General features: G+C 47.4%; 1 protein-coding gene across 4 annotated transcripts in view; it reads right to left on the bottom strand.

Annotated features, from left to right (window-relative positions):
• Positions 1-17,399, bottom strand: part of PDCD6IP (programmed cell death 6 interacting protein) — a 77,254-nt gene extending 59,855 nt beyond the window's left edge. For 3 of the 4 annotated variants that reach the window (XM_051818592.2, XM_051818594.2, XM_070072930.1), the window contains exons 1-2: positions 17,064-17,396; positions 1,309-1,363 (exon numbers count right to left, since the gene is read on the bottom strand). In XM_051818592.2, the coding sequence (XP_051674552.1) occupies positions 1,309-1,363; positions 17,064-17,272 (264 nt within the window). In that variant the 5' untranslated portion in view covers positions 17,273-17,396. Of the gene's footprint in view, positions 1-1,308; positions 1,364-17,063 lie in introns of all 4 variants that reach the window. The other variant, XM_051818593.2, reaches the window with a different exon arrangement.
• Between the last annotated feature and the right edge of the window lie 1,011 nt (positions 17,400-18,410).

The raw sequence follows: 18,410 nt of genomic DNA, 5'->3' as shown, positions 1-18,410 counted from the left end.
AGCAAAGGAAAACAGTGCACACACACACGCTCTCTCGCTGTCATTCTTTCAAAAAAAATGAAAACAAACAAACAAGTAAAATACCATCCATAGGATATTTCAAATAGTCATTCTCCATCAGTAATCAAACACTACTTTTCTCATATTTATGAATATATATTACAATGGCTTCAACAGAACAAGTACTTAATAAAGAGCTGTCAAATAAGCCAAGTAAACACAAGTGCTAAAGGTTTCCCAGAAGATAAAGCAAAAAACAACTATTCCATGATAACAGACTTGGAGAATGGTTAATTTGAAGGGAAAGGATTAGATAATATCTTGTTTCTCAATCTATATGGTGGTCTTACCTGCATTTTCACTTTGTGAAAATTCAGGCTATACACAATTTGTTTATTTTTCTGAATTATACTTAATAAAAAGTTATATACTTCTCTGTTTCTAAAATGAGTATACCACATATGAAGTTTAAAAATAACTTAGCCTCATTTAAATTATTTTTACAATCCAATATAAAAATGTTAAGCTCTGGATTAGGGGAAGTTTCAAACATTCACAAAAGCAGAGAGAGAACCATCATGAACTACGCACCCATCAGCGGCTTCAGCCTTTTATCCTTCTCGGTTCACCTATCCCAACTCCCCGCCCCACTTACACGCCACACACACTTTTTCTCCTGCAGTATTTTAAAGCAAATCTCAACACTTAACTATTTCACCTAAGAAACTTTTGCACACCAATGTTTAAAGTCCTTTGTAACTGAAAGTTCGAAGTGCCACAAACTTTAAAACTTTTATCAATCTCTCAAATAAGACTGTAAGACAGCTCAGTATTCTCAACATTTAGCCTGTAAGAGAAAATGAAGTTGACTTCTTGTAGTGTAACATCTAATCATACAAACATCTGCAACTTTTACATAAATGTGATTTGTGCAAATAATTTTTAAAGCATATAAACTGACAGTAATTCTTCCTGAATTACGGTTTTCTGAATTCCGTAAAAGTCAAGGGAGAGGGCACAACAAATTGTATTAATCAGTCAATAATAGATCCCCTTAATATAAAATGCAGGCCAGTGCTCCACAGGATGAGAAATTACATACACAGAATTCCAGGAGACTCTTCCTTTAAAAGGCTACAAAGTCATATCAAATCTAAAAGTTTCTAATTTATATGAAAATATCTCATAAAACCTAATGACAGTAAAAAAAAAAAAGCATCACCAATTGCAATAAAATGATACTATGAGTGGAAGGGAAATGGTTGCTTGCTGTTACCATAAAACTTTAAAACAAAATTAGAAACTTACCTGATTTTCAGAAAATGGGAATTTGGGTTCAATGGAACAAATCTGATCATAATATCTAAAAAAAAAAAAAAAGAGCAAAATTAATGACCACCAGCCCTAAATATTACACAAGTTTATGCCAATACAACTGGCTTATGAATATACAAAAATTATTCATACTTACATTGAGTGGCCTATAAATTAAAATCAATCAGCTATTTAACGGTTAATGAAGCTAGTCTTTTTGACACAAATTAAAATGAGAAAAACCGTGTGAAATCAAGCCTCTGACCCTGAGGCTTCTGCCTACTTTATCAGCCCCCACCTCTCTCTCAGGTTTACAGTTCCTCTGCTTCCCTGTGATGATTCACAAGTCAACTGCCTGCTAAAGATTAACTCTCTTAATTAAGGGAGTGGCATGAGAGTAAGGTAGGCCACCCCATCACAAAGACAGAACCCAATTCTCACCTCCACAGCTAACATTCTAATGACAGACTCCACTCTGAAAACTTTCACTGTTCACTTACTTATTTTTATTTACTTGAAGGCAAAGCAACAGGAACTCCAGGCCCTGACCACACAGCATACTACTGTGCTTAACAGAGTCTACTCTGCTGTCTCAAAAAGCACATGCTGGGCCCTGTCACTGACCCACCAAAGGCAGCCCCCGCACTGTGGGCCAACCAGAGGCCTGCACACAAGCTGAGCGCCCTCTGCTCAGCCCCAACTCTGATCTGTGAAATTCCCACCCTTAATCTCCCCTGAGTTCAGCTGCTTGCTCTGTGCACCCAGCGTCAGCGATCAGCTTGCTGCACTTGGTACCCAGACCCAAGTCTGCAGGGGGTGTTCCATAACAACTGTGAACAAAACACTCATACCCACCCCACAGAAAAATATGCAAACTAAGACCTGCTCAGGAACCAATTTTTGGCCTAAAATGCTATTTCCTGTTAAGATATATCCAATGGACAAATTAGCATCTCCAGTAAACTGTTGGTTATAAACAGGTTTACCAACCTCCAATATGCTTTAGGAGAGCCCAGTTCTGTTCATCTCCCCCACGGCCACACAGCTCATCAAAACTCACACAACTCACCTCTTCCAGGTAGACTAATCCAAGTTTCCGGGCCAATCTCCCTGTCTCCTTTCTCATTCTTTCCACTCCATTCTCCACACAGCCTCCAGAAAGATCAATGAACATAAAGCAATGTTTTCCTTCATCAGGGACAAAGGGAGGCAGAGGGGGACAAGGCCATGCTTTTGTTGCTGTGTCTTTGGATTTATTTATTTATTTATTTGAAAGGCAGAGTTACAGAGAGACAGGGAGAGAGAGAATCTCCCATCTGCTAGTTCACTCCCCAAATGGCGGCAATGGTTGGGCCAGGAGCCTGGAACTCCTTCTGGGTCTCCCATGTGGGTAGCAGGGTCCCAAGTTCTAGGACCGTCTTCCCCAAGGAGCTGGATCTGAAGTGGAGCGGCCAGGATGCAAACCAGTGTTCATACAGAATACTGGCACTGCAGGAGGCAGCTTAAACCTGCTGATCCAAGCTTTCTAATGGCCCTTTTCCCCTTCCCTGGGTCCCCCTATGCGTCCCCCTCCTCACTGGTACGCCAGCCCAGGGGGCCAAGCTCTCTAATGGCCCCTTTCCTCCTCCCTGGGCCCCTCTATGCCTCCCCCTCCTCACTGATGCTATCTTCCCAGTGATTATTTTGGAGTATGTTGGTAGAGGACCAACATTTCTGAAACCAAGTTTTCTGACTGGCATGGCAATCAGTTTGGTTATAAGCAGGAAGAACTCAGTAATTAAGTAAACACGCTGAAGATCATGACGGCACGTTTCTCACTGTCAGAAAAAAGGTCTGCAAACAGCAGGGAGAAGGCTGGAATAAACTGGGGTTCTGATGAAACGGAAGGCCTCAATGTGAGATCATCTTTCAACATAGTGGAGAGAACAGAAAGAGGTGCATGTACTCCTAAGTGTTTCCTGAATGTATACGCGGAAAGGGCCTAGAAGCAGTACCCCATCTCACAGTGTCCACATAAACAATGCTCTGCATTAGAAAGGGGGCAAGTGCACTTCACAGAAAGCCTGGATCCAGGGCTAAGGCTGAGAAAACGCAAGACTCAATCCTGAATCATCTTGCTGCACCTGAGTTAAGGGAGCACTCAGAAAATGAGGACGACAGGCCGGCGCTGCGGCTCACTAGGTTAATCCTCCGCCTAGCGGCGCCGGCACACTGGGTTCTAGTCCCGGTCGGGGCACCGGATTCTGTCCCGGTTGCCCCTCTTCCAGGTCAGCTCTCTGCTGTGGCCTGGGAGTGCAGTGGAGGATGGCCCAGGTGCTTGGGCCCTGCACCCCATGGGAGACCAGGAAAAGCACCTGGCTCCTGGCTCCTGCCATCGGATCAGCGCGGTGCGCCGGCCGCAGCGCGCCAGCCGCGGCAGCCATTGGAGGGTGAACCAACGGCAAAGGAAGACCTTCCTCTCTGTCTCTCTCTCTCACTGTCCACTCTGCCTGTCAAAAAAAAAAAAAAAGAAAATGAGGAAGACGTAAAAAGACACAGGAACTCACTTTAAGGGGCTCTCAGCAGCCAAGTAGAGATAAATTTTAATAGTGACGATTCATAATAAGGGAAATAACACCATTCTGAAGTAAATAAAATAATCAGGTAAACAGAGAAAGCACCACCTTATTGTACAATGCCACCTAAAAAATCTAATAAGGAAACAACGGAATTAGAAAAATCACTTTTTTTAGATTTATATTATTTATTTGAAAGGCAGAGTTACTGAGGGAGGAGGAGACAAAGAGATGTCTTCCATCTGCTGGTTCACTCCCCCAAATAGGTGCAATGACTGGGGTTGGGCCAGGCCAAAGCCAGGAGCTTCTTCCAGGTCTCCCATGTGGGTACAGGGGCCCAAGCTCTTGCGCCATCTTCTGCTGCTTTCCCAGGGGCATTATCAGGGAACTGGACTGGAAGTGGAGCAGCCAAGACTCAAACCCGCACCCATATGGAATGCAGGTGCTGCAGGCCAGGACTTTAACCCACTGCACTACAGTGCTGGCCCTGAAAAATCAGTTTTTGACATCTTTCAGGGTATAATACCTGACTTTGATAAGATTAATCAATGAGGTTAAAACAATGAAAGTTTGACAACAGCGTATCATACAATCTCAAAGTATCTGCCCACAGAAATACTTAGAAATTTGTTCAATATAATTATTAACTGCAAGGTCAAGTGATAAAAGTCAACATCACCACAAACAGAACAAATAAGTTTTTTCTGATATGCACCAAAAAAAAAAAATGTTCTTTGGTACACCCATACAAAAAATACATAAATCACAAGAAAATATGACACAAAATCCTAATGAAGGACATTCTTACAAAGTAACTAGTCTATATTTTTCAAAAATGTGAAGGTTATGAAAGACAAGAGAAAACTGAGAACTGTTCCAGACTGAAGGAGCCTACAGAGCTATAACAGCTAAATGCAAAGCACAGGGGTCAAGGCTGCGTGCGGGTGGTCAGCTGCAGCTTGGAATGCCCACACCCCATGCTGGAGGGCCAGTTCAAGTCCCAACCACTCTGCTTCCAAGCTAGCTCCTGATAATGTACCTAGGTTGGCAACAGGTGATGGCCCAAGTGCTTGAGTCCTGCCACTCAAGTGGAAGACCCAGACGGTGTTCTGGGCTCCTGGCTTTGGCCTGGCCCAGCCCTGGCTATTGCAGGGATCTGGGGAGTGAACCAGTGAGCAGGTAGACATTATTTATCTTTCCCTCTCTTTCACTGTGCCTTTCACATAAAAATAAATATCATTTTTAAAAATAATAAAAATATAAAAACAAATGCAATGTACAATCGTAGATAAGTCCCTGGAACTATAAACAACATAGTCAGGAAAATCAATAAACTCTGAATAAATAGGGGCCGGCAATGTGGCACAGTGGGTTAAAGCCCTGGCCTGAAGAGCTGGCAATCACATATGGGCACTGGTTCTAGTCCCGGCTGCACCACTTCCGATCCAGCTCTCTGCTGTACCTGGGAAAGCAGTAGAAGACAGCCAAGTCCTTGGGCCCCTGCACCCTTGTGGGAGACCCGAAAGAAGTTCCTGGCTCCTGGCTTCAGACTGGCGCAGCTCCGGCCATTGCAGCCATCTGGGGAGTGAACCAGCGGATCAAAGACCTCTCTCTCTCTGTCTCTACCTCTCTGTAACTCTGCCATTCAAAATAAATAAATCTTTTTTTAAAAATCTGAAAAAATAGCCGGCGCCGTGGCTCAATAGGCTAATCCTCCACCTTGCGGCGCCGGCACACCGGGTTCTAGTCCCGGTTGGGGCGCCGGATTCTGTCCCGGTTGCCCCTCTTCCAGGCCAGCTCTCTGCTATGGCCAGGGAGTGCAGTGGAGGATGGCCCAGGTGCTTGGGCCCTGCACCCCATGGGAGACCAGGAAAAGCACCTGGCTCCTGGCTCCTGCCAGGATCAGCGCGGTGCGCCGGCTGCAGCGGCGGCCATTGGAGGGTGAACCAGCGGCAAAGGAAGACCTTTCTCTCTCTGTCTCTCTCTCACTGTCCACTCTGCCTGTCAAAAAAATAAAAAATAAAAAATAAAAAAAAAAAATCTGAAAAAATATCACAAATGCTAATATTAAATCAAGGTTGGGGCCGGCGCTGTGGCAGAGTGGGTAAAGCCACCACCTGCAGTGCTGACATGCCATATGGGCACTGGTTCGAGTCCAGCTGCTCCACTTCCTAGACAGCTCTCTGCTGTGGCCTAGGAAAGCAGTAGAAGATGGCCCAAGTCCTTGGGCCTCTGCATCCGAATGGGAGACCTGGAAGAAGCTCCTGGCTTCAGATCGGCCCAGCTCCAGCTGTTGCAGCCAACTGGGGAGTGAACCAGCAGATGGAAAACCACTCTCTCTCTCTCTGCCTCTCCTCTCTGTGTGTAACTCTTTTGAATAAATAAATAAATCTTTAAAAAAAAATCAAGACCAATTTCCTGATTTTGAAAGTTATACTGTGATTACAAAGGGTATTTTTGTAATTAGGAAATTACCTCTGAAGTATTAAGCACTGAATGCTCTTAACAGGCTCCCGTTACAGTTCAAGTCACAGCAGGAGACACGGATGAGGTCTGCCCTACGTGGCCATCACCTCAAGATATTCACTATATGTTCACTGAAACCTACGAGAAACTTCAAAAAGTTCAGGGAAATGGAGCTGAATGATAACAGATAGAAACTTTATTTCTCAGCATAAGTTCAAGATACTGCTATAAGCAATGATATAAGTCATTTAACCAATCCCTGAAGAAATGAGGGTCCTAGGAAGTTGACCACGTCAACACCGTCTTTCTTGCATTATTCACTGAAGGAAACTGAGTGTCCCTTAAACATCTTTTTTATGATTAGGAGACAAAAAGAAGTCAAACGGAGACCAGGATCAAATTCCTGGCTTCTGGCTTCAGCCTGGCCCAGCACTGGCCACTAGTGGATAGAAGATCGATTGATCGATCGATCGATCCCTCCCTCCCTCCCCCTCTCTCTCTCTTCCTTCCTTTGTAACTCTGACTTTCAAAATAAACAAACAAATCTTTAATTTAAAAAAAAAGACTCCAAAGATTTCTGAATTCCATGACACAGCAGACTGGGTCTCTTTGCTCACTGTTTTCTTGCTAGTCCCAAGCAAATAAATCCATAAAAAGCAAAGCTTTCAAAAAAGTAATTTTCCTTTTTTTTTAAAGATTTATTTATTTATTTGAAAGAGTTACACAGAGAAAGGAGAGGCAGAGAGAGAGAGAGGTTCTTCCATCCAATGGTTCACTCTCCAATTGGCTGCAATGGCTGAAGCTGCGCCAATTCGAAGCCAGGAGCCTCCTCCAGGTCTCCCATGTGGGTGCAGGCGCCCAAGGACTTGGGCCATCTTCTACTGCTTTCCCAGGCCACAGCAGAGAGCTGGATGGGAAGTGGCGCAGCCAGGACTAGAACCGGCACTTCAGGCCAGGGCGTTAACCCGCTGCGCCACAGCGCTGGCCCCATCAAAAAAGTAATTTTCTTTTCCTCTCTCTGAAAAGTAAAACTTCAGGTTTTCTGTTTTGTGAATGAACAGGAGCTGGCTAAAAACAAGCCGGTAAGGAGGGAACAGCAAGTGCCAAGGGCCTGAGCTAACAGTGCCTGAAGGTGTGAAGCGAGGAGGCTGATCTGGTTGCAGAGGGGGGACCAGAAACACCTTCTGAAAAGGGGTGTTACAGGCTCTGCTGGGGAAAGGCACAATCAAGGACAGTTGGCAAATACTTTAATAACAAAAGAAATCTCTTGTGAGCCCCACAGCCCTTCTGCCTGCACGGTGAGCAGTCTAGGTACACAGCAGTCCTACTGCCCTCAGCTGGACATGCTCTCCAAGCTCCCAGTGTGCCCAGTCTGACGGAAAGGAGCTGAGAGAGCACTGGGGATGGAATGGCCAACAGTCACTTTCACTCTCTGCTCCAGTGAATCCCAAATCCCAGCACACCTTTCTCTCCTCCAGCAGAGCCATTTCAACTTGGGCATCTGACTCCGATGGCAGGAGGCAAGGTTAATGTACTGAGTGCCAATTCCCAGACTGAAATCCACCATCAAGCCAAGTCACTGTGATACCCAGCGTGTCACTAGACGACAGGGAAGTGTGGTCCTGGCCAGGAGGCAGGTGCAGGAAGCAAGGGGAGAATGCAGCAGAGAGGAATACTCCGGGTGGTAACTGCAGGGGTATCCATGACCAATCAAAAACAGGCAGCTACTCAGGCCTTACTAGAAAGTAAGTGAGCCGGCAGTAGGAAATACACTTATTGCTCTGTGAATGAACCAGAAAATAAAGAAAAACTAAAGAGAACTAACTAAGTTTTTTCACGCCCATTCTCTTCACTCCAAAGCTTTTGAGGTCAACTCGTGAAGCTTAAGAACTAAGTGATGCAATCCTCAAAGTACAATGGCCATAGTAGGACAGGTTATGTAGGCTGAAATAAAAATATAACAGGAGGGCAGTCACTGGAGAGCAACATCATCTAACCAGTATGCAGCAAACCTCAACGAGAGACAAATTAATGTTTTATCCCGGCTGCTCCAGTCCCCATCCAGCTCCTTGCTGATGTGCCTGGGAAAGCAGTGGAGGATGGCCCAAGTGCTTGGGCCCCTGCACCCACGTGGGAGACCGGGATGAAGCTCCTGACTCCTTCAGCCCAGTCATCTGGGGGAATGAACCAGTGAATGGAAGATCTCTCCCTTTCTTCCTCTAACTTTGCCTTTCAAATAAATAAAATATATGTTTAAAAAACTACCATTGCCGGTACCGCGGCTCACTAGGCTAATCCTCCGCCTGCGGCACCGGCACACCGGGTTCTAGTCCCAGTCGGGGCGCCAGATTCTGTCCCGGTTGCTCCTCTTCCAGTCCAGCTCTCTGCTGTGGCCCGGGAGGGCAGTGGAGGATGGCCCAAGTGCTTGGGCCCTGCACCCCATGGGAGACCAGGAGAAGCACCTGGCTCCTGGCTTCGGATCAGTGCAGTGCACTGTTCGCAGCGAGCCGGCGGCAGCGGCCACTGTAGGGTGAACCAACGGAAAAAGGAAGACCTTCCTCTCTCTCTCTCTCTCTCTCTCTCTCTCTCATGGTCCACTCTGCTTGTCACAAAAAAAAAACCTACCATAAAAAATTAATGTTTTAAAATGAGAGTAGCCGCTGCTAACTGAAAATTAGTATATTTATAGATTTTATTTCAGAAATAAGTGAGGGTGTTTTTAAAATATTTTATTTATTTATTTGAAAAGCTGAGAGAGACAAATCTATCCGCTTGTTCACTCCCCCAAATGGCTGCAACAGCCAGGGCTGGGCCAGGCTGAAGTCAGCAGTCAGGAACTCCACCCGGGTCCCCCACCAGGGTGGCAGGAACTCAAGGACTTGAGTCATCCTCCTCTGCTGATCTGGCACATTAGGAGCTGGCTGGGAAGTGGAACAGTCAGAACTCAAATAGGCACTCTGCTGTACCACAACACCAACCCCATGTTTTCTTAACTACAATATCCTAAATATACTTAAAAGGCATAACTCCACAGACTTTCAAGTAAGGCTACCCTGAGTGTGAATCCCAATCAAGCTGTGAGATCCTGTCCAAGTTATTCAATCTCTAAACCCTTCCTAAAGTAAGGATAATACCTTCTTTAAGGCTGAGACAAAGATGGTACAATATATATTAAATACTCATAATAATTTCTGGAAAACAGTGTGTGATAAATTTTAACTACAGGTGATTATTCTGCAACTATGCAGAAGTATTTTTACATGTTGTCTAGTTTTTTATAAAATCACTTTAGAGCAAATAATATAACTCATTTTTAAAATCTCACGTGGGAATGGGCAATTGGCACAGCAGTTAAGACGTCAGAGGGCCTGGGTATGAGTCTCAGCTCCACTTTCAATTCCAGCTTCCTGCGAATGCACGCCCTTGGGGTCAGCAGAGGGGCCCCTGCCACCCACATGGGAGACCTGGATCGAGCGCCTGGCTCCTGGCTGGTCCAGCCTGGGTGGACTACTGCGGGCATTTGGGGAGGGAACCCATGAATGGAAAATGGATCTCATCTGTCTCTGTCGTCTTACTCTCTCTTTGCCTTGCAACAGAAAAGAGAAAGGGAAAGGGAGGAAAAGCGAAGAAAAGAAGAAAGAAGGGAAGGCGGGAAAGGGGAGAACGGAGGGGAGGAAAGAGAAGAGATCTCACTGAGGGAAAAACTGGGAAATGAGCACATTTTGAAATATCAAAGATAAATAAAAGATAAATTCCCTCTAGAAATTCTAGTTTTAAGTTTGTGTGTATTTAAGGAAAACACGTAGGGATCAAGAACAACCAATCCATGATTAGCCAAAGTAATACTACAATGCAAACTACAGACCCTCATACAGTTCTGATCTGTATTCATGGATGTCCAACTCGAGCCCACCAACCAGAAGGAGAAACAAGGGAATCTGAAGAGTTGGGCCAAGAACATTAGCCAGGAGTCACAGAACCTGATTTTCACACTTCTTTCTGTACCCAATTTATCACATGAAAAATTATTAATGAAGCACTGCATACAGTAGAAAGTAACTAATCAGGAGTCAAGGGATCAGGACCTTAGCGAGATTCTGCCAGAACGCTGGCTGTGCAGGCTTAAACCTCAGGTGTACAACACCACGGAAGATTCGATTCTTTTTATGGCTACACAGGACAATATGGACAGGACAATATGGACCAAACATCTATCTGACTTACTAAACATGAGACAAATCAAAACACAGAAAAATAAATCAGATTTTAAATCTTCCTTTAAACTTTTATGTTTATTCATCTATGCAGAACAAAATTGCTGAGCCAAATCAAAGCTTGGCAACTACAGACTCAGAAATGTAACACACTGTTACGACCCCAGAACTGGCGCCTGTGCTCATAAAGACTCCCCATCAGCATTTGACCAACAAACTGTAGCAATGTCCTTAGCTAATATTATCCCAGTATTCTCATCCCTAAATCAACAATCAGAACATAAACAGCTATGAAGTAAAACGGAACTGCAATATTTTCTTTCTTGATCTGTGAAACAGTGCTGGGAAAATATTTCAGAAATTCTAAGACTAATTCCATCAACTTCATTTTGCAAATGAAAAAGACAATGCCACAATACAACAAACTAAATATTAACATACAAAAGGACAAGAGACAAATCTATGCAGAAACTTTACAAAACCTATATAAATGACTGGAGTTAAGGCAAAACAGAACTCCAAACTATTAAAAATAAGTATCAAAAAGAACACTATACATATCAAAACCAGTAGCATGCAGTCAAAGAATACTAAGAAAAAATACAGTCCTAAAATCAATGAATTAGGGGCCAGCATTGTGGTGCAGCACGTTAAGCCACAGCCTGCAGCACCGGCATCCCAAATGCGCGCCTATTTAAGTCCCCGCTGCTCAACTTCCCCAATCCAGAGTCCTGCTAACATGCCTGGGAAAGAAGCAGAACATGGCTGAAGTGCCTGGGCCCCTGCACCCAAGTGGGAGACCCAGAAGAAGCTCCTGGCTCCTGGCTCCTGGCCCCCAGCCCCCGGCCCCCGGCCCCCGGCCCCCGGCTCCCGGCTCCCGGCTCCCGGCTCCCGGCTCCCGGCTCCCGGCTCCCGCCTAGCCAGGCACCTCTCATTGTGGCCATCTGGGGAGTGAACCTGAGGATGGAAGTTTTCTCTCTCTCTCTCTCTGTCTCTGTCTCCCTCTCTGCAATTCTGCCTTTCAAATAAATAAAGCATTTTTTAAAAATAAATGAATTAGAAAAAAAAGATGTAAAAAAAGCTGTAGAACAAAGGAAAAAGAAACACACAGGCTCGGCTCTTAAAAAGAGAGGTGGCTCCCAAACTTTAGAAAATCTGACTGGGGGAAAGAGCATTCAGAACACACCCATGGGGCTGGCACTGTGGCTTAGCAGGTTAAAGCCCAGGCCTGCAGCACCAGCATCCCATAAGGAGCAGTCCCAGCTGCTCCGCTTCTGCTCCAGCTCTCTGCTATGGCCTGGAAAAGCAGCAGAAGATGGCCCAAGTGCTGGGGCCTCTACACCCATGTGGGAGGACTGGAAGAAGCTGCTGGCTCCTGGTTTCAGACCAGCTCTGCTCCAGCCTTTGTGACCATTTGGGGAGTGAACCAGTAGATGGAAGACCCTCTCTTTCTCTGTATCTACCTCTCTCTCTAACTCTTTCAAATAAATAAAATAAATCTTGAAAACACACACACACATTCACAACATCAGGAATAAGAGGAAAATTCTAACTACACATTATGAAGAAAACAAAACATGTTCTAAGAACTTATATGTGATAGAAGACACCACAAATACAGGTAAGATTCAAGAAATATATTAGAAGATTTTTACCATGTACATACTGGATACAGAATAACTCCTACAAATCAGTAAAGAAAAAAATCAATCACCCACAGCAGAAAATGAGCAAGAGGGGCAGGGTCTATCACAACACTGCCATCCCATATCAGAATGCCTAGGTTCCAGTCCTAGCTCCACTTCCAATTCTAGCTTCCTGCTAACGTGCACCCTGGGAGGTAGCTGGTGATGGCTCAAGTACTTGGGTCCCCACCACGGGAAACATGGATTGAGTTCCAGGCTCCTGGTTGGCTTGGCCCAACCACAGCTGCTACAATCATTTAGGGAGAGAACTGCCTTTCAAATAAATTTTTGAAAAACATTTTTTGGTGCAGGCATTGTCACACGGAGGTTAAGCCACAGCTCAGGAGTGCTGGTTTGAGTCCCAGCTACTCTGCTTCAGATCCAGCTCTCTGCTAACGTGCATGTGAAGCAGTAAACAGTGGCTTAAATACCTGAGTCTCTGCCACTCGCGTGGGAGACTAGGATGGAGCTCCTGGCTCCAGTCTACCCCAGCCCTGGCTGGTGCAGCTATTTTGGGAGTGAATCAGCAGATCAAAGATCTGTGTGTGTATGTGTGTGTGTGTGTGTTTCTCCCTCTGTCACTGCCTTTCCCATATACAATCTCTTTAAAAGGATGTTTAAATTTTTAAAAAGGAAATGGGCAAAAGAAGACAGGCAATTCATAGAATTGCTAAGTGACCTGTAAACATAAAATGTTCAGCCTAAGCAAAATAAGGCATGCAAACCAAAACAAGGTACCTATCAGTTTAGCAGAGTAGTACTATAAATTATCAGTGAGAATTAGCAAGAATGTGAAGGAATAAAAAACTCACAGATTTCTGCTGATGAACATGTAAATTAACACAGCCACAGTGGAGAACTGAAAACACACATGCCCTCCTCTTCCGGTTAGAGATCTGAATAACACCCTCACTGCTCCCACCCAAAACCCCATTTAAAAAAAAAAAAAAAAAGAATGTTACGTGTGAAAGATAAGCATGGGCACCTGGCCTCGAGGAGGCAGGCTTTGACACCGTGTCCCACACTGGGCTTGATGCCCAGCTCCAGCTGACTCCAGCTTCCCGATACAGAACTGGAGAGGCAGAGGCAGTCGAGATGGCTCAGTTGGGTTCCTGCCACTTACATGGGAGACCTGAATTACGGCCCCGGCTCCTGACTTTGGCCCCAGCCATCAAGGGCATTTGGGGAGTGAATCAGTAAACGTGAGCTTTCTCTGTCTGTCTGCCTGTTTCTCTCACTCTCACTTCCTCACTCTCTCACATGATTTCTAATGTAAAAGATGTAAAGGCACGAGGTCAAAGAGAAGGGAAAAGGTCTAACAGCATACAACAGGCTTCAACAAAATGTCCTTAAAGGTGAAAAGGGAATGAAGAAAGCTGGAATCTAGCTACGTAAGAGGGAAGGGAGCCAACAAAGTAGAAGCCAAAAAGACAAGACACTGTTGAGAATCCTTGAAGGAAACCTTCAGGCTACCAGATCTACTCTGAGGGCAGATTCACTCAGCAAACTGTTAGGAACACCATGCTCAATCAAAGTGGAGATCAAAGACTGCCAAGTGGGAAGAGTGGGATGGAGGGGCTGGGGTTGGGAGAACCGACTGCCTACATCCCTGTCAGTCCTCCCTTCTTCCGTAAGAGTTTTAGGTGGTACGTGGCTGCCCACAAAAAAAAAAAACTACTTCTCTTAGCATCCTTCTGGAGAAGTGGACATACAAAGTGGACTGTGACACAGGAGCGCAGCACTGTGGGGCAATTCCAGAAAACAACCTGAGGCTGAGCCTTGCGCTGTTCTCCCCCCCACCCCCACCCCCCGCCGTTACTTCACACACTTGGGTGTGACTTCAATCTGGACCATGTGAACAAGGACTGTACTCTAGGGTTCACACAGCAACAGCTGGAAAGAGTCTAAGCATCCAGTGAACTTCACACACCAGCCCTAGGCTACCAGAACTATCTACCCACCAATTTTTTTTTAAGATTTTTTTATTTATTTGAAAGTCAGAGTCAGAGGAAGGTAGACACAGATAGACAGAGATCTTCCATTCGCTGGGTCACTTCCCAGATGGCTGCCAATGGCCAGGGCTGGGCAAGGCCAAAGTCAGGAGGCAGTAGCTTCTTGCAAGTCTCCCACATGGGCAGCAGCACCCAAAGCACTTCAGCCATCCTCCACTGCTTTTCCCAAGCCATTAGCAGGGAGCTGGATGGGAAGTGGAGCAGCTAGAACAAGAACCGGCACCCACATGGGACACTGGCATCGCAGGTGGCACCTTTACCTGCTATGCCACAATGTGGTCCCCACCCCCACCAACTTTTAAGCAAGAATAAAATGTTAACTCAATGATAATTTGGGATTGGGATCTACTAAACAGAGTGGAATCTAATCCTATTTACAGATGCCACGTTAAAAACCCCACATGCACGATTCTTGAGATTCGTCAAGCCTCTCTCCCCAGATCAAACTTCAGAGAGCCGACAATCACACGTTCTCAAGGAAGGAGAGCAAACTCTCGAGGAAACTGACCCCCAGAAAGCAGACACCGGCACAGCTCCCACTTGATCACCCTCAAGTTCTCCATTCACCAATTTTTAGTAGGAGCCACTTTGGAAAGGGTGAAATACCATGACAATGAGTATGGAAGTGTAAATGTGTATTTTAGGAAATTTTAATAGAACACTAGCAATTTGGTAATAAAAAGACTAGCACTGGACTTGTACATGAGGGAATTAGCAAGCCAGCATCATACTCTTTAGAAACTGGTTTAAACTCTCTTTTTTCAAAGTCCATTAGTTTAAAACTTCATCAGGTTAAAAAAAAAATAAAGGAAAATTAATGTTTGGTTTACACAATTAGCCAAACATAATTACGGAAAGACGTTCTGTTTGCTTTGAATGACAGCTACAGCTGAGTCATAACTCTCTTCTTTCACAATGTATTTATCCAAGAACTTTCATACGCACCTCCACTGTAACATTTAGTAGGCTGCAGCATACCCATGAGCTTACCCCAATTCCACTAAAAAAGCCAAAAGTGAGAAGATTTAAGAAACGACCCCCTCTGCAATTGCTGCACCACAGGACAACAGTTCACACACTTACCCAGGTAAGAGAAACGACAATGAATCAACGGAGTTCCAAAGCTTACAGCAGAATTCTATCTGGCCACTAACCACTATTCCTTGCCTGCTAGTCTGAAACCCCTGCAGGAACTGTCTCTGCTCCTTAAATCTAAAGACCCAAACCCATTCAACAAGATTTTTATCATAGCGTTCATGATACCACAACTGTATTTTTTAAAAACACTACTAAAGGAAAAGCCTAAGGACTACTCACGTCTGCACAAAAATCGCTCTGACAATTCTTTAAAACTAAGTTGATTCTAAAGAACGGCTATGCCAACGCTGGGGGCAGATGCTTGATCTAGCGGGTCTCCTGCATCCCATATCGGATTGCCTGGGATCTAGTCCCCGCTCCACTCCCAATGCTAGCTTCCTGCTAATACGCACCCGAGAGGCAGCTCAAGTCCTTGGGTCACTGCCACCCATGCAGGAGACCCAAACTGAGTTCCTAGCTCTCAGCTTCGGCCTGGCCCAGCCTGAGTCGTTGTGGCACCTGGGGAGTGCAGCTGTGCCTGTATCTCTCTCTCTCTCTCTCTGCCTCCCAAATAAACAAAAATGTTTAAAAAGAACTCCTTTGCGAAGCACCAGAATCATGATCCTTGCAGGCCGAAAGTCAGCTCTAAAATTAACACCAACGGGTCATAATTTCCCCGAGCCATCTATTCAGTATCCCTTCCTCTTGGCAACCAAAGCTTCCGCAGTCCAAACCAACCTTGCTTTGAGCCATCGGGAAGAGAAACGTTGCTGTCAGCTGGGTGACCCAACAGATCAGCCCATTTCCCACCATCACCAGTCAGCCCAATCAGAGGCCGCCCGTGGCTTCCTCCCCAGTGCTAAGGACTAAAGGCGGCCTCTTCCGTAACATACTAGGAACCACTGTAACTACCATAGAGCCGCCACTGGCCACCCCTCTCCACACATGCCCAAAGCCTGCCCTAGAAGGAACCACGGAGGTGAGATGCCAACAGCTAAGGAGAGAGAATCCCTCGACGTTGCAGCTACCAGGGTCAGTCTTGTATCAGCATAAGCTAGTTTTAATCCGGTATACACCTGCTATAGCCCTGCTTCCCCAAGCAAGACTCTATGACACACAGAAACGAGGCCATTAAAGAAGGCGGGCAGAAGAAATGCTGCCTACAAAGCGCTCTAGGGCTTCTTCTGGCCTCATCAGACACGGAGCGAGCTCCAGGCGCGTGTACTAAAACAACAGATTCCCTGCATTCTACGCATACCCGCCTGGGAGCCAGACTGCAAGCAACCCACTTCGGACACTCTGTCATGCGGGCTTCACTGCAAATAACTGCAGCTCCCGACTTCCAGAGACCTCGTGGGCTCACTCCGCGCTGAGGGGGCGGCCCCTCCGTGTCGAACGGACACTGGGCCGGGGGTCCCCACTCCCCCACGGCCCGCGCGCGGGCAGCTGCCGCGGCGCCCTCCAGATCCGACCCCCGAAAGTCCTCACACAGCAGTCTGCCACCGCAGACCCCTCCCCGAAAGGGAAAAGTAGCCCCGAGTCGGCAGCGCCAGGTGTCCAGCGGCGGCCGGGCAGGGCAGGGCAGGGCCCCGGCCTGCGGCCGCTGCGGCTCACCAGGCAGGAATGCGGGCCACACCTACGCGCCCGGCCCGGCCCGGCCCGGCCAGGCCAGGGCGGGGCCGGCCGCTCGGCCTCGGCCCCGGCCGCGGACCCCGTCCCGGCTGCCGGCCCCGCGCCCACCTCAGCAGCGTCTCGAGCGCGCCCTCGTGCTTGTCCAGCGGGCGGCCGAGCGCGGCGCGGCGCAGTTTGCTGAGCTCCTCGGCCGCGCGGCAGTACTGGGCCTGCTCCTCCCCGCCGCTCGGGTAGGTCTGCTGGATGAACTTCACCAGCGGCTTGGCCAGGTCCACCTCCGACGTCTTCTTCAGCTGCACCGAGATGAACGTCGCCATGATGGGCGCCTCTGCCGCCGTTCGAGCCTCACGGACGGCGGGACCGGCGGACCGACGGGCTGACGGACGCGCGCTCGGCCTGCACTTCGGGGTCTGGCTACTTCCGGGAGCTCCGGCGCAGGCGCAGTGGGCGCGGGAGGCGGGGTTGGGATGGGCGGGGCCGTGTGGTCACGTGGACGTGGCGCCGCGGCGCCGCTCACCTGGGCGCCGCTCGCGGCAGCTTCCTGGCTTCCGGGGTGTCCGGAGTTTGCCGCTGTCGGTTCCCTTTTCTCGCAATGGCCACTCCTCTCCCCTGAACAGCTTGCGGGTGAGGTCCTCCCGTTATGACTCCCGCCCGAGACCTGGCAGGCCAAGGGTCACCGTGAGCTGGGCGAGTTCACTGAGCGACTGTTGGTGCACAGTGGTGGGCGAGGGCCGCGGCGTTGTGCGGCCGCGGGACCGGTAAGGGCGCAGACGCTGAGGTCCACAAAAGGAGGAAACGCAGGAGGAGAAATAAACAGGGTGCTTGGGATTTAGGACTTGGGTCACCGAGGGGTGCGGGCGGGGCCGGGGTGGGGGGCGGGGCTGTCTCACTGAAACAGGGTCCTTAAGGATTTCCCCAAGAAGGCGAGTTTAGCGTGGGGTGCCTAGGGAGAGCCTCCCCGCCCCGAAAGAGGAGGGACGGAGGGGCGAGCAGACCGCCAGGCACCCGCACACCCCAAACCGGGGATGTGTGCGTGTCTGATGAACACACGGGAAGCTGTAAACCCACGTGTTAGGAAGACCACCCTACGGGACGTCTGATGCTTTGTATTTTGTAGTCGATAGGTTTTTATTTATAGTATCACTGAGGACACTGCCCTACCAGGCCGAAGTACTTCCTGTGGACCTATCAAGCCTTTGCAGCCAGCGTAACGTGTAAGAAACAGAAGACAGAGACACGAAGTAACTACTGAAGCAAATCCAGCAGACGGGACCTTCCGCAGAGCAACTGGGCCAGCAGTGCAGCGGTTCCTCGTGGTGAAAATGCACCTGCCTTGTAAAAGAAATTTAAGGGCTATAACAGTCTTGATTGGATCCGAGTTTGAACAGACGGCCTGCAAAGTGAATTTTCAGGACGTTGGAAGAAATTTGAACAAAAATGAACGTGGATAAGATG

Source organism: Oryctolagus cuniculus, chromosome 4 (genome assembly GCF_964237555.1).
Source record: "Oryctolagus cuniculus chromosome 4, mOryCun1.1, whole genome shotgun sequence".
Taxonomy (NCBI): Eukaryota; Metazoa; Chordata; class Mammalia; order Lagomorpha; family Leporidae; genus Oryctolagus; species Oryctolagus cuniculus.
This window is presented reverse-complemented; position numbering and strand designations above follow the sequence as displayed.